General features: G+C 47.0%; 1 protein-coding gene and 1 long non-coding RNA gene across 2 annotated transcripts; one reads left to right on the top strand and one right to left on the bottom strand.

Moving 5' to 3' along the window:
• The first annotated feature begins 211 nt into the window (after positions 1–211).
• Positions 212–26,918, top strand: Tf (transferrin). The gene is made up of 17 exons (NM_001013110.1): positions 212–285; positions 2,352–2,524; positions 5,519–5,627; positions 6,295–6,471; positions 7,095–7,227; positions 8,426–8,481; positions 8,951–9,129; positions 9,900–10,077; positions 11,960–12,111; positions 13,467–13,557; positions 14,102–14,131; positions 15,828–15,998; positions 17,393–17,522; positions 20,324–20,388; positions 23,159–23,343; positions 25,182–25,371; positions 26,720–26,918. Exons 1-17 carry the CDS (start codon positions 243–245, stop codon positions 26,752–26,754), a joined length of 2,097 nt encoding a protein of 698 aa, NP_001013128.1. The 5' UTR covers positions 212–242; the 3' UTR covers positions 26,755–26,918.
• On the bottom strand, positions 18,799–20,373 carry LOC134480223 (uncharacterized). Its single transcript, XR_015628022.1, has 2 exons — positions 20,285–20,373; positions 18,799–19,289 (listed from the first exon to the last, which is right to left on the bottom strand). It is a non-coding gene; the product is annotated as an uncharacterized LOC134480223 (long non-coding RNA).
• Positions 26,919–27,128: the final 210 nt, after the last annotated feature.

Genomic DNA, 27,128 nt, shown 5'->3' with positions numbered 1-27,128 from the left:
TGCCCTGGTGGTGGATTCCATGCGCAGTTCTGTCCCACATATCAGGAAATGAGGTGACCATCAGGGCAAGAAAGGAAGGGGGTGGGTGCAGGGCGATTGGGCAATTGGACTGCGCAAACACAAGAGGTCAAAGATTGCACCCAGCCGGCCCCCTCCGTGTATAAAGGGGAGCGGGCCACAGGGAGGCGGTGCAGAAGCGGGTCTGTCTGTACTCCCCGCTCCTCGCCACACACACCGAGAGGATGAGGTTCGCTGTGGGTGCCCTGCTGGCTTGTGCCGCCCTGGGTGAGTGTGGGTGCAGGGAAGGACTGGAGGGCTATGCAATCCTTGCAAGCTAAAGCTGGAAGCCCCAACAGCCTGCCCTTTCTTACTCCCCGCGGCATCTCCATCTTCAATAGCTTAGGAATAATTTTTGATCCTCATGCATCTGGGGCTCCGATTCACTCTCTTGCTTTTATTATCCTCCTCACACTATCTCTCCTTCAAATTGGGCAATTTGAAGATATGGTATACAACGTTAGAAAACTTTTTTTTTTTTTTGATTCTTTTTTCCGGAGCTGGGGACCGAACCCAGGGCCTTGCGCTTCCTAGGTAAGCGCTCTACCACTGAGCTAAATCCCCAGCCCCGTTAGAAAACTTTTAACCTGTTTACGCAGGCACTACACGGGGCTTCTCAGTATAGTCCAAACAGTTTGGTGTGGTAGTCACAACTTCCTGGGATCTATCTTTCCATTTTCTGGTGCCTCCTTGGACGCCTTTGGGCGCTGGTGGCTTAGACTAGAGTGTGGGATTCGAAGTCAGAATTCTTGGGTTCGGTCCTGTACTTCTCCTGTGGCAGGTCTCGTTTACAGCACATGCCTGGGAGGGTCAGGTAAGGGTGAGATCACAGGTTCCAGACCTGCATCCTGATGATTCCTCCCCAGAGGGGCTCTTGAAGACCCAAGTACCTGCCCCAGATGGACTGTAGTTAGCATTTGTCACACTATTGGGGCTTGCCCAACAACTCTCAGCCTGAAAGAGGCTTCCGTGTTTGTCAGCTCAGGGCACCTGGTGTGGCTGTGCACAGTGTCACAGAATTTACAAGTCTGAAGAGGCTAGAGAGGTCATTTAAGGGGGAAAGCATTTGGTTTCCCTCTGGCAAGGTGAACTAAAGGGAAGGAGTTGGGGACACTCAGGCTCCCTGTTGTCCTTCCTTGTCCATCCTAAGGGTGGCTGGCCTCGCCCACCCTGCTCCATGCTCAGTGCTTTGTGGACTTGCTGAATCAGCAAGTCAGCCCTGCTGGGTTGTCTGAAAGGGAAGAGATGTGACGAGACCTGGGAGTGCCAGACTCTATGGATGGCATCTCTCCATCATGTGGATTTTAACGGTGATACATCTGGGGAGATGGTACAGCTGGGGAGATGCTTGGCGTGCAAACACGAGGACCTTAATTCAGAACCCCAGCACCCATGTGAAAAGCTGGTTCTCTGGGGAAGCAGACACAGGAAGATCCCAGGGACTTTCTGGCTAGCCAATCTAGTGGGACCTTCAAGGCTCAGATTCAGTGGAAGACACTGTCTCCAAAAAATCAGGCAGAGTGCAATAGCGGAAGACACCCCACGGTGCCCTTTGTCCCCCGTGCTCCCATCTGCACATGCATGTGCCACAGGAGCCCGGTTATATAAGCACATACACACATCGTGATGCACATAACCGTCTTCTGCTGTTTCTCTAAATGTTGGCCAAAAGGGGGTAAACATGGAGGGCAGGTTTGGTAGAAACAGAAGCCTGCTGAATAGATGGGAATTTCCAAGTCATTTCTAAACAGGAGACAGCTGAAAGGCATCACAGGTGAACTCGTGATGGAACTGTCTTGCAGACACCTAAGACTCTTATCTTCCTCTGTGGTCTGGCCAGCAGACCTAGAGTCTGGCTGCTAACAAACATGACATTGCTCAAACCTGCTTCCTCCCCCGAGGCCAGCTTTCTCATTTCTACAAGACCGTATGCCTTTCCTAGAGTTGCTGTCTAGAGCTGAGAAGGTGGCTGAGAATGGTGTTTGCCCTTCAAAGCTCACGTTTTTATGTGGACCTTCAGCCATGACAACAAGGCAGGAGAGGAGCGAGTTGTCACCTTAAGCTGTCCCAACATCTGTCCAAGCAGCCAGGGTTAGCAGCCCATTGGGGTGAACTACATATCTGTTCCCAGTATCAGGGTGCTGGAGAACCCTGTGCTCTGTCATGACCACGACCCGGACTGAGAGGAGAATGGAACAGAGAGGAGGTGTCCACCAAGACCCTTAATAAAGTGCTGCGTTCTCTCCCCTGGCATAGGGAGTGGGTCCTTTATGCCGCTGCCTTCTCTCCTGCAGGACTGTGTCTGGCTGTCCCTGACAAAACGGTCAAATGGTGCGCAGTGTCTGAGCATGAGAACACCAAGTGTATCAGTTTCCGTGACCACATGAAAACCGTCCTTCCAGCTGATGGCCCCCGGCTTGCCTGTGTGAAGAAAACCTCCTATCAAGATTGCATCAAGGCCATTTCTGTAAGTGCTGCTGCCGTGATCAGTGGAAGGCTGTTCTACCATTTGCTTAAGCCATTTTGGAATAACTCTTTCCTCACGGATGTGGGGTGGTCAACCCCTATTGCTCTTTAAATCACTTCCATAGTGGAAATAGAGAAGGCCATGTTTACTATCCAGAAGGCCGGAGACAATGCACTCTGAAAGGTGACTGTTGTGGAGGCATTTAAATTCTATGAACTCGGGGGGAAAGAGGAATGTCTGTGGCATCAAAAATTATTCTCAGGGGGTTGGGGATTTAGCTCAGTGGTAGAGCGCTTGCCTAGCATGCGCAAGGCCCTGAGTTCGGTCCCCAGCTCCGGAAAAAAAAAATTCTCTCTCTCTCTCTCTCTCTCTCTCTCTCTCTCTCTCTCTCTCTCTCTCTCTGTCCTGTTTGTCTCACTTCTTTTTCCTCCCCCACTCTCTTCTTCCCTCCCTTTTTTCTCCTCTCTCTCCCCCTCTCTCTCCCTTCCTGCCTCTGTCTGCCTGCCTGTCTGTCTCTCCCTCCCCTCCACCCCCCCCCTCTAACACTGCACTGCACCCCCCTCATCTAGGCCCTGGACACATATCTGGCAAGATGAGTGGATGGGGATGGGGTAACATCAAGAGTACTGGCTGCGGGTCATAGTGAACCCTTTGTCCCACTCCTGGCTCCTTTAGCATTGCTCTTGTACATCTTGGACTAGCTCATGGAGCTGCAGCGGTGACGTAAACATTGCTTAAGTTTACACACCCAGGTGTCCACAACCTTGTAAAGAGAGAAGAAAGGTTTGCGAGTGAGTAAAGTATCCGTTTCAACAAAGGGAAAGAATGATGTTCCAACAGGGACTTAGAGAAAACATCTTCGGCCCCATCAGGCTCTTTGAGAAGGAAGCAAAAAAGCTAAGACTCAACGGATGACCCCGGGTAGGACTGTGTATTAAGATCCATGGGTGACCTCGCCAGGAAGGGACACACATGCAAAAGCAGAGCCAAGCTGGTGTGAGTTGTAAGCAGGAAACCAGAGAAACCCAGCCAGCGGTTAGGTAGAGCAGGACAGATAAGATTTGTAATTGTAATTACTGTCACTAGGGGGAGAGTTGAGCCCCGTTTTATTTCAAGCAAAGGGAAAGTGGACCTTTAAACGGGAGATTAAGGGATGGGGAGTGCAGAACTCAATAGTCGGGGAAATGAGTAGCTGAAGACTGCTCAAAGTGAACCAGTCTGGTGAGGCCAGCAGTGTTGGCTGACTGGCAGTGAGGAGACAGGTACCCCGTCCTTCCTGATGGGTGTGTGTGTGTGTGTGTGTGTGTGTGTGTGTGTGTACATATACATATACTCACATGCATACATATCTCCCAGGTCCTGGAGAGAGATACCTCTGAGTTTCAAGAGATGCACATTCATGTCTTATTTTTGCTCATTACAAAGGAAGAGGAGGATCTGTCTTTGGTTATGTTTCCTGAAGGTGTTGAGTGCTTCTCACTCAGGCAGGCACACACATAAGAAGGCTGGGGCTATCCTAGGGACATAACCTTATGCTGGAGTATGGTCAAGCTTTCCTGATGTAGGAGCTTGGAGAGACTTGTCGTGTTGGGACAGGTCACAGCATTAAGGAAGGTTGAGAACCACTGGTCTAGATCAAAGACAGATGGGTTCTTTTGTTTGTTTGTTTGTTTGTTTGTTTGTTTATCGAGATATAGTTTCTCCATGTAGCCCTGGCTGTGCTGGAACCAGCTCTGAAGACTAGGCTGGCCTTGAACTCAGATCCACCTACCTCTGCCTCCTTAGTACTGGGATTAAAGGCATGAGTCACCACTACCCGACTTGGGTTCATTTTAAGACTTTAAGTAAAGGGTAACCCACTGGGGGTGGGGGGCTTCTCCCCATTGCAGAGAGTGTCTGCTTTTCAATAAATTTTTCTAGACCTTAAACGAAAACAAATTTAAGTAAAGAGAAAATAAGCTGTAGACATAGTTGGAATAGTTCAACTGGTGTATTGATTTAAACACAAGGGTCCAGGGAGGCGCGGTAGGGTATTGATAGTCTGGTGCTTTGTAGGCTCAGGTAGGAGGATCATGAGTTCAAAATCAGCACAGATACACAAACTACCTTAAAACAAACAAAAATAAAAAAAACCCAAAAACAAAAAACCCTGAACATTCACAAAAGCAGGAAGTAAAATAAACAAGTAACGTTGAAGTAACAATAAGAAATAAACCAGACTCTCTGGCCCCAGATCCCAGCTGCACGTCTTAGCAGCCGCATGGCATACCAAGGTGGCTTAGCCCCTACATGCCTCTGTTTTTGCTCACTTGTAAAAATTGAACTGGAGGTGGGGACTGTCAGATGTCCAAGTAGACAATGATACCAAAAATGAAAGGAAGAGAATCATCCATGAATCCTCCTGTCTGCGTCTACCAAATCCTGACATAACAGATGCATGTGACCACGGCATGCTAGTTCCTACTGTTTCATGGACCCAGGACTATAGGGAAAAGCAGTGAGCCTTGGGTCAGAAAGACGAGCACCTCCAGGGTTTTCATCTCTACAACAGCATGCATCCACAGAGGAGATTACAGGGACTCTAGAAACTCAAGGGTCTCTGAATCACGGGCCCCTCTGTGTGGCTGAGCATGGAAACACATGTAAGAACCTAGCCATCCACAGGCCCCTGGGTGCTCAAATGCAACCATGCCAGAGCCTCTGGTATAATAGCTGTGCCCACCTCTGAAGAGGGAGAGACCCTTCCCCCTACCAAGCATGCCAGACCAGGTCTCAACCATCGCTGAGGGTAAATCCACATTGAAATATCTTTGGCTAGGTACTGGGCACATCGTCGGGGAAAAGAGAGAAAAAACACTCCATTTCTTTCTCTAAATGGAATCAACCCAAACCGCCCCGATACCCGTGGAGTACTTTCGGTTCCTTCCGGCTTGTTCTGGCTTAGGGGGAGGAGGGCTTCTTTGGAATAAGTCTCTGGGACTTACTCTCTTTTAGGGAGGTGAAGCTGATGCCATTACCTTGGATGGGGGTTGGGTGTACGATGCAGGCCTGACTCCCAACAACCTGAAGCCTGTGGCAGCAGAGTTTTATGGATCACTTGAACGTGAGTTCTACTGAAGTACCCAGGGGGTGGGCGTCGGGGTGGGGTCATGGCTTAGTAGACCTTAAATCTCATTTTGTAGGCAGCTATCAGATATTAGATACTAGCAAGCATTTGGGGGGGGTGGTAGTCGTGAGGAATGAGGGGATCTTTTAGCCCTCTGGGCACAAATTGAGGTATCTTGAGGGCTTTGGGCTGTTTGGAGGCTGGTATTGTCCATTCTCACTGGACAAAGAGAGCAGGCTGGAGTCTAGCTTGGCCTACACTGGATCTGGGGTATTCAGGCTCCCCAGAGCCTCAGGCACCATGTTCAAGAGAGAACCCAGCCCTATAGTGCACAGTGGAAGCTCAGCCATTGAAGAAGTCTTCTGGGATAGCTCTGACTGTCCCTATCACCATACCAGAGGACATAAAGTACTTAGAGGGAGGCAGGGACCGTTAGCCTCTGTCTATGGCCCATATGCAGATGCTTCTTGAGCCTTTGCTTTCCTGGAATACTGTTACCAATGGGCTATCACCTCTAAGCCTATAGGGGTTTCTCTGGCTTCTTACCGTCCAAGTCCACCTAAGTTACCCCCGGGTCTCTCCTCCCTCAATCAGGGCCAAGCACTGACAAGCAGTGCTTCTTTGGGCCATGTCGAAGTCCTCCCTCTACACTGTCCCCTTTCAGATCCACAGACCCACTACTTGGCTGTGGCCGTGGTGAAGAAGGGAACAGACTTCCAGCTGAACCAGCTCCAGGGCAAGAAGTCCTGCCACACTGGCCTGGGCAGGTCTGCAGGCTGGATTATCCCCATTGGCTTACTTTTCTGTAACTTGCCAGAGCCCCGCAAGCCTCTTGAGAAAGGTAAGCCAACATTTGTATTCTGAATGTCCTGGACTGCTGGGGCCACATAGCCCTGATTAGTCAGACAGGTAGGCTGAACTCTGAGGTATCGGAGGAGGAACAAAACAATTAGAACGCGGCAATTGAACCTTGTTGTGGTGAGCTCCCAACACCCCAGCGGAGGCTGTCCTGGAGAGGGAAGAAGGGGCATATGAGTCCACAGTGGATTTCCATAATCACTTTAGGGGGTAGTCCTGCACACACACACTCCAACCCCTGACCCTGAGCCCCACCCCCACCCCACCCCTGTGCGATGCTAAAGGATGCTTTGGTGCCACCTGCTGGTTATGAGGTTGTCCTACAGCCCCCCCCCCCCGCACCTTTTTTTTTTTTTCCCTGAAAGATCTGGGAGCAGAGTGGGCTGACAAAGTCTAGGGCAAGCCTTGGCTAGCGAGAAGTACGGTTTGTGTCCCCAGAAGGGTAACTGAAGAGCAGGGGTTAACTTATTCCTGTTTAGAAACCCTACTTAGCACCTGAAAGACTGAGCAGGGACTGAGCCTCTGCCGGCTTCACCAGCCCAGGCTGGGTGACGGCATTGCTCTTATCTTACTATGCCTTGCTGTCCATTTTTTTGTATCGAGCAGCTGTGGCCAGTTTCTTCTCGGGCAGTTGTGTCCCCTGTGCAGATCCAGTGGCCTTCCCCCAGCTGTGTCAACTGTGTCCAGGCTGTGGCTGCTCCCCGACTCAACCGTTCTTTGGCTACGTAGGCGCCTTCAAGTGAGTGAGATGGCCGCTCTGTGGTGGCCAGTGCCCAAAGTCCTCAAATGGTGGCTCTTTGCTGCCCCAACCTACCTAAAAGCATCTTAGTGGTTTAGACTCCCACCAGGGAGGCAGGCTACAACCTGGGGCTCTCAGGGCCAAGGGAGCCTAGACTCCCTTTCACCTGATGTCAAAGATCAAGCCCTGTTCTGGGAGTCCTCTCTCCTCAGAGCTCTCACGTCTGGCTGGTGTCTCCTCTCAATGAGCCGAGCAGCAGCCTCTGAAGGGACCTACGTTCCCCCAGGGCAGAGCTACTGCTTTCCGGAGCGGTGAACTGTGCTCAAAATGCTAGACGCTGCCCTGCCCCAGCCCATTAGTACATGTGGCTTTTAAATTATTTTTTACATATATTTTAATCACATTCTTCCCTTTCCCCCAACTCCTCCTTTCCCTCCCCTGTCTCTATCTCTATACCAGAGGACACTGCACCCCTCACCCCACACACCTACGCACCCACACTGACATTGAAGGTCAAACCAAATAAAAAGTACACAGGGGAAAACAAAACAAACCATGAAGTCTGTGTGTGTGTGTGTGTGTGTGTGTGTGTGTGTGTGTGTGTGTGTGTTGTTGTTGTTGTTGTTGTTGTTATTGTTGTTGTTTAACTACTCCTGGGCATGGGACCTGCCCTGAAACATGGTTGATTAAACTCCCTTCAAGAAAACTGCTTTTCCAAGCCAGTATCAATTGTGAGTAGCCTCTTGGTTAGGAGTAGGACTTTGTGTCATGTGCCTGATTCCTTGCTCCCTCTTTTTATCTTACTTTTATATCCCGAAGTCCACATAGCCAGGGTAGAAATCCTGTCATCTTCCATAGTAAGGATTTGAAGCTTTTTTTTTTTTTTGGTTCTTTTTTTTCGGAGCTGGGGACCGAACCCAGGGCCTTGCGCTTCCTAGGCAAGCGCTCTACCGCTGAGCTAAATCCCCAGCCCCCTTTTTTTTACATTAATATATTTTCACCTCCTCTTGGCCACTTCGGGGTATGTGAGCTCATCCGCCATCCCAGTGGTACTGTCGATGTCAGCACCCCACCTAGAGCTGTCTCCACTATGGGGGCCGCTCAGCTTCAGTCCTTGTCTGAAAGCCGACAGTATGATCTGGACCAGGAGCAGGGTCCACCTTGTGGCAGTCCTCACTCATGGGCTTCTTCCCCACAGGTGTCTGAGAGATGGAGGTGGAGATGTGGCCTTTGTCAAGCATACAACCATATTTGGTGAGTGATGGAGAGAGACTGGCAGGATGCCTGTCCTCCTTCACAGGGTCAGTAGTCAGACCTGAGCATGCAGGGTTTCTCCACCACTGCCTGAGTTTCTACATGTGCAGTGGAAGGTACTTTTGGGGTCTCCACCAAGACTCGTGGGTCTCTTTCTATCACTCAAGCCACACAATGGCCCTACCTCTAGGGGCAAAGTGCCACAGCCAAGGGTTGGAGGTTGGCATGGCTGACCTTGGCCTGTCAGCATTCTTGCTGAGCTAGGAATTGTGGGATGGAGGTAACCATTGCTTCACTGGCCTACAGAAGCCTCTGTGTCTTTAACTGGTTGGAGGCTCACCTTCCTGCCAATTCCTTGACCCTCGGCAATCCATCAAGGCTCTTAGTTTGTGCTTTCTATGGTAGCAGGACTTCAAAGGTCGGGAGGGGCTCAACCTGCCATGGACTCACTTTAACTTTCCCTCCTTAGAGGTCTTGCCACAGAAGGCTGACAGGGATCAATATGAGCTGCTCTGCCTTGACAATACCCGCAAGCCAGTGGATCAGTATGAGGACTGCTACCTAGCCCGGATCCCTTCTCATGCTGTTGTGGCTCGAAATGGAGATGGCAAAGAGGACTTGATCTGGGAGATCCTCAAAGTGGCTCAGGTATTTTACTCACCATCCTCTCTCCTGATTACCACTCTGTGCTCAGATCTTCTTGACACATGGACACACTAAGCTAGTTCTTATGTGTTCAGGATACAGTGGGGACCCTGCTGTGTGTCACCAACCTCTCTTGTATCCTCGTAGAGTAGCAGCTGTCTCCTTTGATATCAACATCCACCACCTTTTTGGCCAATGATACCCTTTCCATCCGAGTTAGGCCCTCAAGGCCCAGAGGAAATCCTAGAAGGAAGGAGAATCTCTGCTCCTCCGTTCTCTCTGTCTCTGTCTCTGTCTCTGTCTCTGTCTCTCTCTCTCTCTCTCTCTCTCTCACACACACACACACACACACACACACACACACACACACACACACGCATCAGACTGCAGAGGGACTGACTTCCCCTGCCTCTTGGCTGAGGTTGGTTAAGACAGTTTCCTCTGGTCCAGTCCACTCATGCCAGCCTCTGCGCTAGATTCACTTGTTCTCAGCTACTTCTCAACTACTCAGGGAGACAGGATCAGGAGCACAGGGAAAGAGAGTGTGAGATGGTCCTTACAGGATACTGGATAAAGAGGTGCTAGGTGATGGACAGAATGCCCGAATGCCTTCTATCTTGGTACTCACAAGTTTCTTGAGCTTTTAAAATCAGTTTCCTGAATTTTCTCTTGTTCTCTTCAGTTCTTCTTTTTAGCCTCCCTAATTCTCTGTTCACTCCTCTGTTTTTGTTTGTTTGTTTGTTTGTTTGTTTGTTTGTTTTTTCTGGAAACAGGAACACTTTGGCAAAGGCAAATCAAAAGACTTCCAACTGTTCGGCTCTCCTCTTGGGAAAGACCTGCTGTTTAAGGATTCTGCCTTTGGGCTGTTACGGGTGCCCCCAAGGATGGACTACAGGCTGTACCTCGGCCACAGCTATGTCACTGCCATTCGAAATCAGCGGGAAGGCGTGTGTAAGTATTCAGAAAAAGCTAGGTGACCCCAGGAATGTGGGGAATCTGGTAAGGTCAAGAAGCAGCCATAGTCTTTCTGGGGACTGACAGCTTCTCCTGATGTTCCCATTTCTGTCCTGCTTGTTAACCCTGGGGCTAGATTGATGCTGGCTGGCATCAACCATGAAAGGGCCTACAGGTCACTAAGCACTTTAAGACTGTTCACATTTTAAATGACCTGGGTTGATACTCATATCATCCCTCTGCATAAGTTAGGATAGCCCCGTGCCCTTTATGAAGCCAATTAGATTATTAGAAAGTAAATAACTCCAAGTTTCTGCAGATTGCACATCCCTTGCCAATACTGTGGTCCACGGGGCATAATGAAGCGGAAGCTGTAGGGAGGTTGGTCTTGCCCTGGGTTTCACTGGGGCACTGGAGGTTTGCCTAATCATTTATTCATCCAACAGGTATGTATCAGACATCCAGCCACAGACACTGCTGGATGCTAGACTTAGAAACACATATTAGGGGTTGGGGATTTAGCTCAGTGGTGGAACGCTTGCCTAGTAAGTGCAAGGCCCTGGGTTCGGTCCTCAGTTCCGGGGGAAAAAAAAAAGAAACACATATTAGATTCTGCTATCATGGGAACTTCAGGCCAGGGAGAGGACAAGTGTTTGAGAGATGGTGATACTACTGAACAGATACATACAAAGTAAAAGAATGAAAACAGCAATAAAATAGCAAAGCCTCACAGTAGTGGAAACCAAAGTCAAATAGATCCTGGCCTGGGGTTGAACTAAGGCCCTCTTAAGGGAGTGATCTGGGGACTGAGCCTAAAAGATAGCCATGTGCATATGTGTTTACTCTGTCTGTCTGTCTGTCTGTCTGTCTGTCTGTCTGTCTAATCTTCTAGCTATGCATCTATCTTCTTTTTTAAAATATTTATTTATTTTATTATATGTGAGTACACTGCAGCTGTCTTCAGACACACCAGAAGAGGGCATCGGACCCCACTACAGATGGTTGTGAGCCACCATGTGGTTGCTGGGAATTGAACTCAGGACCTCTGGAAGAGCAGTCAGTGCTTTTAACCAACTGAGTCATCTCTCCAGCCCCATGCATCTATCTTCTATCTATCTATCTATCTATCTATCTATCTATCTATCTATCATCCATCTGTCTATTTTTTGCTAGACATTTATTATGCTGACCCCATGTTTGCACTGTTTCCATATTAGGGTGCCCTGGCATGAGGGGTGGGTGTGCCCCCTTCTCCATTAGCTCTCACATTCTCCCACATGGAAACCTATGACAAACAATGAACATCGAAATAACTGGTTAGTTAAAGTGGCTATTTGAAGAAGGAAGGAGGAAAGAAAGGAAGGAAGGAAGGAGGAAAGAAAGGAAGGAAGAAGTTCAGTTGTTAGCATGTCCTGAGGTTAGAGAGTTGGCTTCTCAAAAGAAAAGTCTGGAGGTTTGGAGAAATGGCTTAGTGGTGAAGAACAAGTATAGCTCTTGAGAGGGCTCAGTTCCCAGTTCCCATACTAGACAGCTCAGAACTGCCTGTAACTTCAGCTCCAGAGGATCTGATGCTCTCCCCTGGCCTCTGAGGGTACTAACATGCACAAACCCACAAATACACACACACACACACACACACACACACACACACACGTATGTGTGCGCACTTAAAACTAAAGAAAAATCTTACAAAAGAAGAAAAGCTGAACTTAAACTACAGTTGGACTGTATGCTATCTGCCTCCCTAGCCTATCAGGAGTTCCTTGAATGGGATCTGTTTGTTTAGCTCATCCCTTCCATGAAGCAGTTAGCACTGACACATACAGAAGCTGCTGGAACCTTGCTCTCCTGAGTCCTGGTGCTTCTTCTTGTACTGCAGGCCCGGAGGGCTCCATCGACAGCGCGCCAGTGAAATGGTGTGCACTGAGTCACCAAGAGAGAGCCAAGTGTGATGAGTGGAGCGTCAGCAGCAATGGGCAGATAGAGTGTGAGTCAGCAGAGAGCACTGAGGACTGCATTGACAAGATTGTGGTACGTCTCTCCTGCCTCTCCAGGGCGTGTTCCTAACCCTGTGGCCTGCTGGCCCACTAGAAGGCAGAGTCGACAAGTGCAGCTACCACATGGAAATCCCCTTTCCAGAACCCTTGCTTGCGCAGTTTGAGTTCAGCTCCCCAGGTGGTTGAGAGACTTAGCACTTATGGCTCTGAAGAGTAATCTGAGCCTTGTCCTTTGGAGGGAAACTGGACCGTGGCAAGAGTGCCTTTGGGCTCAGGATACACCCTGGTGAGTGCGGAAGGGTTTGGTTTTGATTTCACTTAATTGATCAAAATAGCATTTTTCAATTGCCTATAAAGAATTTTCAAAATCCTGAGCATGAGAAAGAAGAAAAGAAGCAGCCCCTTGTCATCACCACAACTCAGAGAAAGCCCTCTTATTGGGATTGTGCCACACAGGTTGCTTAGCATACCCCACCTTAGCGCCTTGTCATGTCTAGCGAGCCTTTCTTGTGTCTTTCAAACCCTGGTGTTCCTGTCTTAGAGAACACACAGAGGTTCTGCAGGGTGGCAGCCCTGGAGAGGGCAAGGAAGCGCCAAGCTCTCACACACCTACCTCTGTTCTTTGCTCCATGGAGCCCCTCCATTTGCCTATTCTTTGAGTTGAATCTTTTGTTCTTGCTGTTCGTTGCTGGTGGTGGTGGTGATGGTAGTCTTTTAAGACAGGGTCTCAAGTGTCTGGTGTTGGCCAGTTACTGGCTGAGGCAGAAAAAGACCTGACACACCTGATCATTCTGCTTCTACCTCTGGAGTGTTGGGCTTATGTGTCGCTATGTCAACACCTACACTTAGGGGATGCTCAGGAAAGAACCCCGGGCCTCTGGTGTGGTAGGCTGGAACTCTATCAACTGAGCTAGCTGCTGTAGGTTCTTTGGTAGCAAATCGATAAAGATAGCATCTATTGACAGCACTAGAATTTCTTGCCACTGTCGACTGAGCCTTCTGGAGTTTCTCAGCCCTGCTAAGAGCACTTAAAAACAACCATGTGCTTTCTAAGACATCTATCAGAAAGCAAAACAGACTGCCAAGGCCATTCTTCTATCTACATTTTTAAATACTACATTATTTTAGCTACAGACCATTTTCTGGCTTTGTCTGAGTCAAGGCAAGAAAAATCGAACCTAATTCATACACAACTAACCCAGAACCTGAGTTTATATAGGAGTACACTAACATCTGGCCATGCTTGACCAGGGGTCCAGTACCAACATCTACTGTTACCCTGACTTTCTAACTTGGGCTGAGAGGGACTGTCAAGAAGACAGTCTAAAAGGTCAGGTGGCACAAGAAATAGCAACTCTTCATTTGCTGCGTCTTGCTGTGTCTTTGTAGAATGGAGAAGCAGATGCCATGAGCTTGGATGGAGGTCATGCCTACATAGCAGGCCAGTGTGGACTAGTGCCCGTCATGGCAGAGAACTATGGTGAGTGAGGAGAGTGCCTCTGCGTGTCCTTTCTGGGCCATGGTGAGAGGAGAATGCAGCCCAGTTTATCTCACAGTCACCATAAAAGGCTCCCTGCCTGAGCTTCTCAGTCTCTGAGACTCCCCCACCTAGAATCTCCACAGTCATCTTACAGGATGAGAGTAGAGGGACCCTCAGTCCCTCTCATGAGATTTCTGGTATAAAAAGGATCCGGTTACAGAGGACATATGGGAAGTCTGGGAAGTCTTGCAATATCCAGAAGGCTCACTTTTCCTACTACCTCACTGCAGGACAAATCAGTTCAGTCAGCATCCCACTGTGGGCTTGGTGCACAGTGAGTAAGACATTGAAATGCAGTTTGTGAGTGAATCCCAGAGGTCAGCAGCCAGGTGAACTCTCAACAGCTGGAGAGCCTTGGCCCTTATTGTAAATCAGTGATGGGTGTAGTCTCACCCACTTCTTTCTTCTTTAGTTGCCCCATGAGAATGGCATGGGTTTCCCATCCTATACATAAATGTCTAATGGTTTCTTTATTCTCTTTCAGATATCTCTTCGTGTACAAACCCACAATCAGGTGAGTTTAAACTGATAATCCTGGGCACTGGAAGGTAAATAAATTCTCATTGTTGGGAGAAGTGATTAGGCAAGTTTATAAGTCAATGGAGAGAGCCAATCTTAGAAGGCAAAGTGTGGTGAGAGAATAGTGATTGGTTAGCAAGGCCGTGTGTGTGGTGACTCAGACACAGGGTTCCTTATCTCCTGTGTGCATATGTAGCTATTGTCCTCTGTAAGGATGCATGAGGGGAACCTAAGGATTCAGAATTTATGAATGGCCTCCAAACAAATCTTTGATAACAAACCAGTAAATATAACATTTATTGACAATGCTAGGATTTCTTGCCACTGTCAGCTGATCCTGGAAATAAATCTAAGTTCTTTCCAATCACTTCCTACCATTTTGGATCCCATAAAGTCTTCATGGTTTTAGATGAGAGTTAGCACAGGCCTTGCCTATGTGGTCCTTGCAAGACTGAATAGAACACTTCAAAAATGTTGATGTCTAAGTGCATGGAATTACTTGACCATCCATCCAGGATGGGCCCAGGAAACCAGAAAAACCCATCTCTTACTGAAGCTTTGATTCGGGGTAGATCTGAAAAGATGGCCAAAGAGCAAGCAGGAAGTCTAACACCAAAGTGACCCCGAGTCCTGGTGTTTAGTCTCCTTAGGATGTACGTACTTACTCCCCAGAACTATAAGCATACAATTCCGAGGTCTTGTCCCTGCAGCTAAACTTAACCTCCCAGTTTTTAGCATATCTAGAAGGAACCATTATTATTCACAGATAATGAAGATTGTTTTCTGTTGGAGAAAGTATTCTGAATTAATTAAAATAGAAAACAGAATCACAGGTGGTCCAGCCCAGACTGAGAGCACATTTGTAATAGAAAATTACAACCAACGTGTTGTTGGTGTTTCCTTTTTTTGTTTACCCTGGTATAAAACCATATTCTTTTTATCAGAGGACATCTGGCCTGATTAACCCCAATACATGTTCCTATACAAAGTGTCAGAGTTCCATTAACTTTTCTGAATCCATGTCTTTGGTTTAATAATTTGGAAAGTAAATTACTGGCTTTTAACTTCAATAACCTTATACATATAGGCAAGGACTGTATGCTAGCCATTTCCTCTAATGATAGTATGTTAATATTTGCTATTCCATGTGTATTCATGTATACGTGGGCACACGAGCTTGTCTGTGATGGGACACGTGGAGGTCAGAAGTCAATCTCAAATAGCATTTCTCAGGAGTCACCCACTTTATTTTATGAGATCCTTGTTGGCCTGGAGTAAGTTAAGCTGGCTTACTAGTAAGCCCTAGGAATTTGCCTGTACCCATCTTCCTAGTAATAAGATTATAAGCACATGCCATCATACCTGGTTTTTTTTTTTTACATTGATTCTGGGGACTGAACTGCTAACATGACTTTACCAACCGAGCCATTTCCCCAGCCCGTTATTGTATTTTTAAATCAATCCATTAAAGCATTTTTAAAATGGACATAATCATGGGGCACCGTGTGATCTTAGTGCTTTGCTTTTGAGAGTCTTCCTGCTGGACTGTCCTGTTCCTCACCGGAGCTAGACGCTGTGGAGTTCCTTTCATGACACAATGTGCTATTTAGGACATCCTCCTTGTCCTAGGGAGAGAGTGGCTACTGTCGAAAGCTTTGGGAGGCCCCAGCGGTATTAACTGTTCTTTCCAGATGTCTTTCCTAAAGGGTATTATGCCGTGGCTGTGGTGAAGGCATCAGACTCCAGCATCAACTGGAACAACCTGAAAGGCAAGAAGTCCTGCCATACTGGAGTAGACAGAACCGCCGGCTGGAACATCCCTATGGGCCTGCTGTTCAGCAGGATCAACCACTGCAAGTTCGGTGAGCAGAGCCGGGAAGGGAGATTGGGAGGGGCCATGCAGAAAAAAAGGGGGCCCTAAGAAGGGCCATAGGTTTGGGGTCCATAAAAGTGAAGTTTTATAAAAATGAACCTCAAGGAAATAGGGAAGAGGACTAGGAGGAACCAGGGGCTAAGGAATGGAGTCAGGACGGTTGTCTTTATTGCAAATAATGGCATTAGTGGCTATACATTCGCTTGTCTCTCTCATGATGGAGATCAGAGGTGAGCATTCTGTGGCTGATAAGGTCTTGAGGGCTCCTTCCTTCTTTCTGGTCCATCATTTCCATCATAGTACTTCCACATTCAAAAAGTAACCTTGCTGAGGCAGTCACAATTCAGGCAAGAACGAGAGCAAGTGGAAATGTACACCAACCGTGGTCAGTGTTTGAAAAGAGCCTTCTGCTGGGTTCGGTCCCCAGCTCTGAAAAAAGAAAAAAAAAAAAAAAAGAAAAGAGCCTTCTGGATGGGAAAGCAATTATTCCCATTTAACTTGCCATTGTGCAGAACTTAGGTGTGCTGTCAGACATCTACCTACACACACCTACTATAAACCAAACTCCGGAACAAAGGGAAGCGGCCATTGAGGTTCTGTCCTGGGTCCCTTAAGGTGTTGGTTATCTCACCGAGTCCCTGCTCAGCTCCTAGGATTCTTCAGTTGACTGTGTCCTCTATCTGAGGCTATTTCTACCTCCTTATGTTTCTGAGTAGAAGATTCCAACAGAAAATTTTGACAATGGCTTTGCTTCATATTGGCTTCCTCAGATCTCCTTTCCCGATGCCTCTAAATTTCGGCAACTCCTTAAAGACGAGAGAACTAAAAACCTGAACTCTGCAACCTTAGTATCTGCAGGGACTGGAAATGGGGACACTTCTCTGCAGGAGATGCTCTGGTGTCTCAGAAACAAAGTACACCTGGGGCAACAGACAGAGAAAGCACAGCCTCCTGACCTCTGCTTCCCCTGAACCTCGGTGTACTTTCACAGCCACAGAAGCAGCTGATGTGCAGGGAAAATCCCCTCTCCCTTCATTTTTGAGGTGCAATGGAGTTCTTCGAATGAATGGCAGGGAAGGGGAAACTCACAAACAAAGAAAAGCCTGGTCCAACCTCAGAAATCCCCTTTCTTCATTCTGCAGGCTAGCGATGGCACCATCATGGTGCTCCAGGGATCTCCTCCACCCTGAAGTGCAGTGCTAACAAAATCCTTTCCCAACCTTGAGAAGTGTCCTTCCGAGACCCACAGTCTGGTGGTTCTGGGTGGGTTGGTCGGTGGCAGGTTGCAGGGTGAATTATTTCATAGCCTGCCAGGGATTATGTAAGCCACTAGAATTAACCCCTACACAGAAAAAGCTGACTTTCTCTTGTTCTTCTGTCCAGATGAATTTTTCAGTCAAGGCTGTGCTCCTGGCTATAAGAAGAATTCCACCCTCTGTGACCTGTGTATTGGCCCAGCAAAATGTGCTCCGAACAACAGAGAGGGATATAATGGTTATACAGGGGCTTTCCAGTGAGTTTCCTAATCCTACATATATACATATACATACATATATATATATACATAGCTATATATATATATACACACATATATACATATATACATACATATATAGCTATATATGTGTGTGTTTGTGTGTGTGTGTGTTTGTGTGTGTGTATTGATATACTAGTCTTGACCAGATTCCTTTTAGTGTCTGAGGTGAGATCTTATGTTAGGATGAGAGATTTTCCCACCAAATGTATGTAGAGATGTATGTGAAAGGGCATCCGAGTCCCCAAGGAGCTCTATCTGCCAGGGCCACTGTCAAGACAGTGAGGCTGACAGGCGATAGGGCTTAGCAGTCGTCAACTGGGGCAGTTTGCCTTCTAGAGAGCACTAGCAATGTCTAGGGATGCTTGTGATTGCGATGTGGTCGGCGGGGGGTGGGGGGGGGTACCTTCAGTCTAAAAGACAGAAGCAGATAAACACAGTGTACGGGTCAGCACAAAGACCCAAAGGTCACTAGTGCCAAAGCAATGGTCCCTTTCTATGATGGGCTAAATACCGAGTCAGGGGTTTGGCTTAAGTTTTTCCAGAGAAACCAAGACCCATACTCATCTTGAGGTAGAGAATAACGAGGCACATGCTTTCTAAATTCCTCTCTACGATTATATTTCGTAGAATGTCTTTTTCTTAAAGCTTAAAGAAAATTAAACTTTCAGTTTCCTGTATGTGTGCACGCCGAGTGCGGTATGGATATGGAGGCCAGGAGAGGGTGTCAGACCTCAGAACTAGAGATGTAGGCAATTGTGAGCTTCCTGATGTGAGTGCTGGGAGCGGAACTCGGGCCCCCTTGCAAGAGCCACTTAACTGTGCAGCCACCTCTCTAGCCCTGTGACTATTATTTTTGTAGGACATCTGTGTCCCTTGCTAGGGTATTATGATTTAGCTATTCTCCTGCCTCAGACGGTCTGTTATGTGGCAGCTCGGGGGAATCTGTGGTTGATGCTATTACAACTGACCTTCCCGGTAACAAAGGGAGAGCAAAGGTCACCTCAACGTTCCAGTAAAACTTGGGAAAGTATGAATAACTCCACAACATTTCTGATTATACAAAAAAGAATGTATAGGGCACAGAGACTTAGGACTTGAGAGATGTAACCCCCTTCTCCCCCTCCCTTCACCCTTTCCCCCTCTCCTGCTGCCCCCAACCCCCACCCCCACTCCCACCTCCACCATCACTGGCCTTTTCCTTGTTTTTGTTTTCCTGCTGGTGGAAGCATGAGAGAAAAGACTCGGACTTTGCTTTTAGAAACATATCTAACAGGCTTCATTTTTCAAAATGTCTTATAAAACTCAGATATGACATGCAACCAGCAAACCGACAGACTCTTAGCTTATAGAGACTCCATGACTCAGGGCTGCACGGTCGCTTTGCCTTTTCAGTGACTGTCCACAAAGCTTTCGGATGACCGCCCGAAGAGACAGGTGATTTCCCTTGAAGCAAGAGGGCAAAGGACGGGGCCCGCTGTTTAAGAATCTGTTTCACCCGTTTCCATGAGTAGACACTGAATCGCACACTAGTTCACACCTGTGTGTGTCCACTTTCAAAGGACTGTGGTTAAAAAAAAAAAAGGTAGAACCATACACAGCAGAGTTAATGTTGCTAGTATTTCTTTCTTGGAACTTCTGGGAGATGTGCAGTGGTTCAGAGCTCTCCGTTCTCAATGCACAATACAGATATATGTGGGCCTTGTAGAGTCAAGGATGTAGGTTTCAGGCTTTGCTCTATATTTTCTGTGTTTCCCAAGAGAAGAAAGAAAGAATGAGAAAGGGGGGATAGAGAGAAGAAAAGGAGAGATAAAGAACGGAGAGAAAGAAAACCAAACAACCCAAAACAGAGACCCCCACATGCTCCTTGAATGTTAAAGTTACTTTTTTTTTTTTTTTGGTTCTTTTTTTCGGAGCTGGGGACCGAACCCAGGGCCTTGTGCTTCCTAGGCAAGCGCTCTACCACTGAGCTAAATCCCCAGCCCCCCTAAAGTTACTTTTTAAAGGAATCAAGGAAATTTACGATGGAGTTGCAGTCTTTCAAAAACGCTGCCCGGGTATTTTGGGCTTCAAAATTCTGAAGGGATGGAATTCCTCGTCCACGTTTCAGATAATGGGGGGTCATCACCATGCTACAAAACTGATTCCCTTTTGCCTATGTCCATGCTAGGGAACAGATATGATAGACCGGGGAGCTGTGGTAAAGATCACTATGTAGAAAAGGCGGGGAGATGGAGATGGCTAAGTCTGTAAATGCTCGCCACACACCTACATGAAAATCCACATAAAAGCCAGGCACGAATGTCTGACTTTAACCTCGGCACTTGAGGTGTGGGTTGGAGAAGAATCAGGTGGGTCCCTGGAACTTACTAGTCAGCCAGCTTAGCCAAACTGAGGAGCTCCAAGTTCAGTGAGAGAACAGGTCTCAAAAAGTAAGGTGGAGAGTGTAGAAGGAAGGCACCCAGTGCTCACTTCTGACCCCGGCACACGTGTACACACGCGCACATGCTCACATACTCACAAGAATGTGCATACACACCCTCCTTTCACACTCACAAAAAACAAAGGAACAAATGGTGCAGTGTGTGGAGCTGAGCTTTTGGGACTACGCAGCAACTTGGGGGTCTTTGTTTGCCTTGTTCTGTGTGTTGCTTACTGATAGGATGGCCCTAACACTTGATGACGTCAGGTGACCCATCTGGATCTATAAGGTGCCTCTGAACAACCCGTGTCAATCTGACCTCCTGTCTTCTCTCTTTCCCGTATCTGGAACTCTCCAGGTGCCTCGTTGAGAAGGGAGACGTAGCCTTTGTGAAGCACCAGACTGTCCTGGAAAACACGAACGGTATGTGTGCACACTCTCTTCTGTTCTCTACAGAAGCTGGGCCACTGGGGTTTGCTGAGGTTCAGGGATGGCTCCATAGGAGCAATACTGATACGGTCAGGCTCCAGAGCGCTAATTCTCAACTTGTATGTTCAGTGGAGAGAGAAGCAATTGCTCTGCAAAAACGGAACCGATATCCATCCCTATGGAAAAGGCCATTGCAAGGTTGGGACGGGGTGAATATGCATGGTACGCTGCTTGTACTGCTGTGTACAGAGAAGGATGGGACAGATCGCAATATAGGGAGGAGCCGGTGTAAAGGCTCTCCTACTGGCAAGTCTGGAAACGCTGAACGTTAAACTAATGTTAACAGTAAAGGATGACAAACCCTAGGTCAAAGTAAGAATCCAGGATGCAATCCCGACTTGATAAATGATGGCGAGAAAGCTCTTCCTGACCACGGAATGCCGACTAGGGGATGAGGAGGAGTGGCAGGGTTAGGAGGAGGATCTTGAGCATTGGTAAGGACGTGCACGCCGTGCCTGGCATGTCACGAAGGACTAGTGAAGCACTGCAGTTCAGGCCATCAGTCCCTTCCCTGCCAGCGCTCAGATCTGTTCTCTTCACTGCTATGCAGCTGCAGCTTTGGGCAACTGATGTAGGACAAGATGCTTTCCCAGGCGGCACACCCCATTCTACTGTGGGAATCCTCTGTCCACATGGCTGTAGAACATCTGTGCGCACTTTGGCTGTGGGCAATTGCTGGGCTCTTTCCCTTCCTCTCAATGTTCCCAGCACCCGGGACTGCGCTCGGAAGACACTAAGAATTTATTGAAAAGACTGGTTTGATTCTCTGTCCCCCCTCCCCCCTTACCCCTCCCCCAATGATTTTTTTTTCTATTCTTTTTTTCAGAGCTGGGGACCAAACCCAGGGCCTACCACTGAGCTAAATCCCCAACCCCTCCCCCAATGGTTTTTAAATCTCCTTTAAAGGTTTTTTTTCATGCCACTAAGCTGTCACTCTGGTCGTGGTTCTTTGCCACCTTTGCCTTCTTTTTGTGCTTTTCTGAGTAACTCTTTGATTTCTAGGCCTTGACTCTCTACTCCTCATAAAGGCTCCAACGTCTATAACCTCCTGGTTATAGTTGCTGTGGGAGATCTGACCTTCTATCTCCTCAGCTCCTCAGCTTGCCAAGCTGCTATTTTTATGCACAGGATGCTGGCATTACAAGCTCAGTTGGCACAAATGCTAGCCCCTTCCTAGTTCCCTTTTCATAGCTTCTGTCTTTAAATAGAGAGCCTTGTTGTAATCCTTTGCCTGTCCCTCCCATTGTCCCTCCATATAACCCACCTTAGTACTTGGAAATTAACCCAAGGCCTGGATCACTCTTAAGCAAGTCTTTACCACATAGAGTGGTGGAAGCAACTTGGTTATTTTAAAATTAAGCTTCATTAACTGTTCCACATCTACATAGGCACATTCATATTCAATAGACACTCGTCACTACTGTAGTGGCAAAAAAGTTGTAAATACTCCAAATATCTTATCAGTGGAGGAATGGTTTAAAAACACTATGCTATAGTCACAATGATCCAACGGTTTAAAAGAATTACCTTGATTTGCATCATGGTGCAGAAGAAACTGTGAGGTGTATAAGTAGCTGAGAGTTACAGAAGTTCATGCGTGTTAAAATCTACTACTAAGAAAAAAATGTAAGCTTGTAACATCACACAGACTCCTATATAGGTGAATAAGTAGAAGGGGCGTGCGTGAAAACACAAATCGTGATTTCCAAGATTGGAGCCAGAGAAAGCATTGGGAGCTAAGGAATGCAGAAGTGGGGATGTTTAGTTTGTAAGGAAGTGAATTTTAAAATATGATAATGCCCACATAGTATTTGTTGAGTTACGGAAAAAGTTGAGTGGACAGTAAGTGAAATAAGGGAGGTCATGGTCCTGCTTTATGATCGAGGAATGAAAACTGGCAAGAAAAAGACGCCAGGAGGAACCACTGAAAGCCTCTGAAAGGGCGGAGGTCTTTGGATCGACTGATCGATTGATTAATTACTGAAAAGAGAATGCAGAAAAGAGTAGGTAAGCAGCTGAGATAGGACGTTTGCACCTGGAACTAGCATGACGTCAAACCGAAAATGTTGATGAGGATTGAAAAGCATCCTCTGAAGCGGGTCTTCCGTTTGGAGACCGGATGGGGCGGGTCTTCCGCATTCTCTGGGGCGGGTCTTCCGTTTCGAGAGTCGATGGGGTGGGGTAACTGCCTTAGAGCACCAAGTTCCCTCCCTTCTTTGGAGCCAGTACAAAGGGCCTTGGGATTTTTGTCGAAGACAGGCCTCACTCTCTACTACTGGGTAACCTAGAATTCACAGTGTAAATAAACCAGGCTGGCCCCAGATTCACAGAGATCCATTTGTTTCTGTAAAGGCATGCATGCACCACCATGCCAGGCTTAAAAAAAAAAAGCATTATTGTTGTTTAGCATTGGAATTTAATAGAAATGAAGTTTTTTTTCTTTTTCTTTTTAAAAACAACACCCATAGAACATGGCTCTTTTTCATTTCGCTGAGAGGGAAGGTCAGAAGAGAGTGGTCACTAGCAAGCTCTTGTGAGTTGAGAAGCACCTGCAATGCATGACCATCCTCTTCTAACACTACCATAACCATAAACGCGCTTCAGCTGGACAGAAGGCACACACCCTCCATACACCTGTGGGTCAGTGACATCCCGGTGACTAAAACGGTTAGAGATGACTGATCCACCCCTTTTCTCTACCCAGGAAAGAACACTGCTGCATGGGCTAAGGATCTGAAGCAGGAAGACTTCCAGCTGCTGTGCCCTGATGGTACCAAGAAGCCTGTAACCGAGTTCGCCACCTGCCACCTGGCCCAAGCTCCAAACCATGTTGTGGTCTCACGAAAAGAGAAGGCAGCCCGGGTTAGCACTGTGCTGACTGCCCAGAAGGTATGAACCACCAAGGGTCTCCTACCATTTAATCCTAGCAGGGGCAAGGTCATTCGGAGTTCAGAGCTAAAGGAATCTTCAGAGTGAGCATTTCCTTTCTGAAAACTAGAATTTGGACTCTATAGGTGGTGGACCAGAATATCTGAGTTCAAATCTCAGCTCAGCAGCTTTCAATCCAGCTATCTTAGGTGCTTAAAATCTCCATGCTCAGTTTCTTCACGTATTAAGTGGAAATACACACACACACACACACACACACACACACACACACACACACACACACACCTGTTTCTAAGTTAATGAAAAAAAATTAAGTGAAGTAGTGCATGCACAAGGTTTAGGAAATATGTGTCTACAGGAAGGGCTCACAGTGTGCTAGCTGGGACTGGATTGCTCAGACCTGGCTCTGCTTCTGTCTAGTCACTCCAGACAAGTTCTCACCTGACCCATGAGCCCTCGGGACCTAGAATCAGCCTTCCAGATCATTTGGATCTTGACTCAGGACTTTATTTTCCTCAAGAATGTTTTTCTGAAAGTGAAGATGACAGATCCTGTTTTCTAATGTTCCTTCACACAAGTCTCCCCCCGCCACCCGGAGCTGAGGACCGAACACTGTACCACTGAGCTAAATCCCCAACCCTCATACAAGTCTTAAGGACCAGAATTGACTACTACTTCTCTAGCTTAGGCCAATTGTACCATATTCTTAACAGTCTGGAAAACACAAAGGCTCTTACCCTCAGAACAACCCTGTCAGGACCAGCCTTGAGGGTGGGGGGATACAGGGGCCACTTGAATACTTCTATCTCTGGGGCCCTTCTACACACAAGCATTACCCACCCTTCTGGTATAGCTTCCTGCCTGTTAATTTGTCATTAGTTTTAAAAGAAAAAAATGCAAAACAGGACAGGATACCTTGAGAAGCCCCTTTAAAAGCATGTGATAATCTCCAGTGGTGTTTCTAGTTTGGCGTTAGATTTGGGTCCAATAATCTTGCAATCGCTAACAGTTTCATATCAGCATTACCAATGTTTAAAGAGACAGACTTTACCTTTTGACTCAATGCGAGATCTTTAATCTTTCTACATTGTTTTAAACCTCTGCTTCTTGTGTAGATTTTTTTAAAATGCAATAAAGATTATAAAGATCTTAATATTTAAAGAGAGTGCACAATGGTAATAACGAGCATTTAAAAATATTCCTCGAGCACGGCAGGATGCTAGACTCGTTAGCATCATCGTTTACAACCATGAGAGGCTGAAAGAAGTTATGTTGCTGGCCTAACACAAATTTAAAATTTATCCAGACATGAACTTCTCGTGATTTATTGTTGTTTTTAACCCAACCAACCATTCCTCTCTCTCTCTCTCTCTCTCTCTCTCTCTCTCTCTCTCTCTCTCTCTCTTTTTTTCTGGAGCTGGGGACTGAACCCAGGGCCTTGTGCTTGCTAGGCAAGCGCTCTACCACTGAGCTAAATCCCCAACCCCAACCCGACCATTCCTATGAGAGGGCTCGTATCTGATGTCTTACTGGAAGGGACATGTTATTTCTTTTCACTTCCTATAACCACTTCCAAGGCACTTAGTAATGAAACGGAAGAGTTCAGGAAAGGTGGAAGTGGGTAATTGAGAAGGGTGGGGAGTCTCAGAGGTATTGTGGAATAATGTGGTACAGGCTTCAAGTAAGTAAATGGTAAATGAGGAAGATGGAAACTTCCCGAGGCACCTCCGGTAGCTTTCTTTTGTCCCCAGGGTTGGCTTGGACCTTTCCGCCTCCTGCAGTACAGGTGTTTCGGGTCTGGGATATAGGTTCACATATATTTTCTGCTCACTTGACAGGATTTATTTTGGAAAGGTGACAAGGACTGCACTGGCAATTTCTGTTTGTTCCGGTCTTCCACCAAGGACCTTCTGTTCAGAGATGACACCAAGTGTTTGACTAAACTTCCAGAAGGTACCACATATGAAGAGTACTTAGGAGCAGAGTACTTGCAAGCTGTTGGAAACATAAGGAAGTGTTCAACCTCACGTAAGTAGGATGAACAGTGTGGAGAGGTTGCTAAGAAACCCAGTGATAGGTGTTGGAAATGGTGTTTACAAGAACTCAAACCCTTAGGAAATAACCACATGGGCAAGATGAAACCTAGCATATATATAGGTTACATGCACATATTGTAAAGGGGCCACACACAGACACACTAAGGCAATGAACTTATTATATGTGCACAGCCCCACCTTATTTCTAAGATGATAAAAACGGGCACCAAGCTTATTAAAGGTCCTTGTCCAATATGGCGATGGCTAGCAAGATGTGATGGCTCAACTTTAAGTGACATCTGAGTTAAATCTATATACCATTTTCTCACTCCACCCAGCCTACAATTTTAGTTGAAAGTAGCCATAGCAAAAAGAATATCCCAGAACATCCTTTTAGACAGCTCTGCTCTATAGAGTTTTAATAATGATATGTTCTGGCTGGCTGTAAAGTTGCTAAGCCCATCTGCAATGGCAGATTCCAGCAATTCAAGTAGAATAAAATAGGTTTTACCGCCTGTGTGGGGATTAATGGAGTCACCTGAAAGCATTTGTAAAGTGTGAGAGAATACATATGATATGCAGTGGTTAGCCTTCAATTGTAATTTAGAGGTGAGTCTTGGCCTTAATTTAAGTTGTTGTCCTGGAGATACAGCTTCAGACTCTGTGCTGGTTCAGGATGATAGAGGTCTCTAGGTTGCCACTTGTGGATTGGTAAGATGGCGCAGTCGGTAAAAGAGCTGATGACCTGAGTTTAATCCCTAGATCTAACAGTAGAATGAGACAATATACTATACTATACTATACTATACTATACTATACTATACCATACCATACCATACTATACTATACAATACATACACTTACAAGTTGCCACATGGAATTCTGTGTAAGCAATGTTGAGGTCTACTGTTACAAAATCCAAGTTAATATTTCCCTTACCTAGATGCTCAAGAGAGCAGTCTAGCTTTGTTATTTTCCACCCCCTCCCTAGACCCAGCTCAGAAGTTGCTCGGGACTACTAGCTACCATCTGCTTAACCTTCTCAGGCAAGAGCCTAGGCAGCTTCTAGTTATACGAATTCAGGCTCAGAGCCTCACCGGTTAAAAACAAGGCTGGAGATGCCCTAGGGCAGAAAGTCGGGTAACAGGGTCTATGTCCTTGTGCGGAGCCCTCCCTGTGGGGATTGGAGGGATGGGACACAGTGTGCATGAGGACGGGAGAACAAAGAGCCTGGGACAATTTATGTTATACTGAACTGTCCATTCGGTTCATTCATTCCGCTAAACCGTTCATAAAATTAAGAGTATTCTGAATGGCCTATGTCTTTCTTCTCTCCCCAGGACTCCTAGAAGCCTGCACTTTCCACAAAAGTTAAAATCCAAGAGGTGGGTGCCACTGTGGTGGAGGAGGATGCCCCCGTGATCCATGGGCTTCTCCTGGCCTCCATGCCCTGAGCGGCTGGGGCTAACTGTGTCCGTCTTCACTGCTGTGTGTTACCACATACACAGAGCACAAAATAAAAAATGACTGTTGACTTTATTTTCCAAACTCCATTCTTTTCTAAATATTTTCACCAGGATTTCCTCTATAAGCTGACTAAATAGTGTATAAACTGAACCTTGTCTTCTGAGCCTAAGATTCAGGGAGTTGGGGGCCGGAGAGATGGCTCAGAGGTTAAGAGCACTGACTGCTCTTCCAGAGGTCCTGAGTTCAATTCCCAGCAACCACATGGTGGCTCACAACCATCTG

This window comes from Rattus norvegicus, chromosome 8 (assembly GCF_021556685.1).
Source record: "Rattus norvegicus strain SHRSP/BbbUtx chromosome 8, alternate assembly SHRSP_T2T, whole genome shotgun sequence".
NCBI classification, from domain to species: Eukaryota; Metazoa; Chordata; class Mammalia; order Rodentia; family Muridae; genus Rattus; species Rattus norvegicus.
This window is presented reverse-complemented; position numbering and strand designations above follow the sequence as displayed.

Excerpts from the sequence above, each read along its gene's own strand:
- Tf (NM_001013110.1), top strand. The coding sequence starts at position 243 with ATGAGGTTCGCTGTGGGTGCCCTGCTGGCTTGTGCCGCCCTGG. Across the intron at positions 14,132-15,827 it reads GTGTACAAACCCACAATCAG|ATGTCTTTCCTAAAGGGTAT; the intron begins GTGAGTTTAAAC and ends TGTTCTTTCCAG. Across the intron at positions 23,344-25,181 it reads CTGTGCTGACTGCCCAGAAG|GATTTATTTTGGAAAGGTGA; the intron begins GTATGAACCACC and ends CTCACTTGACAG.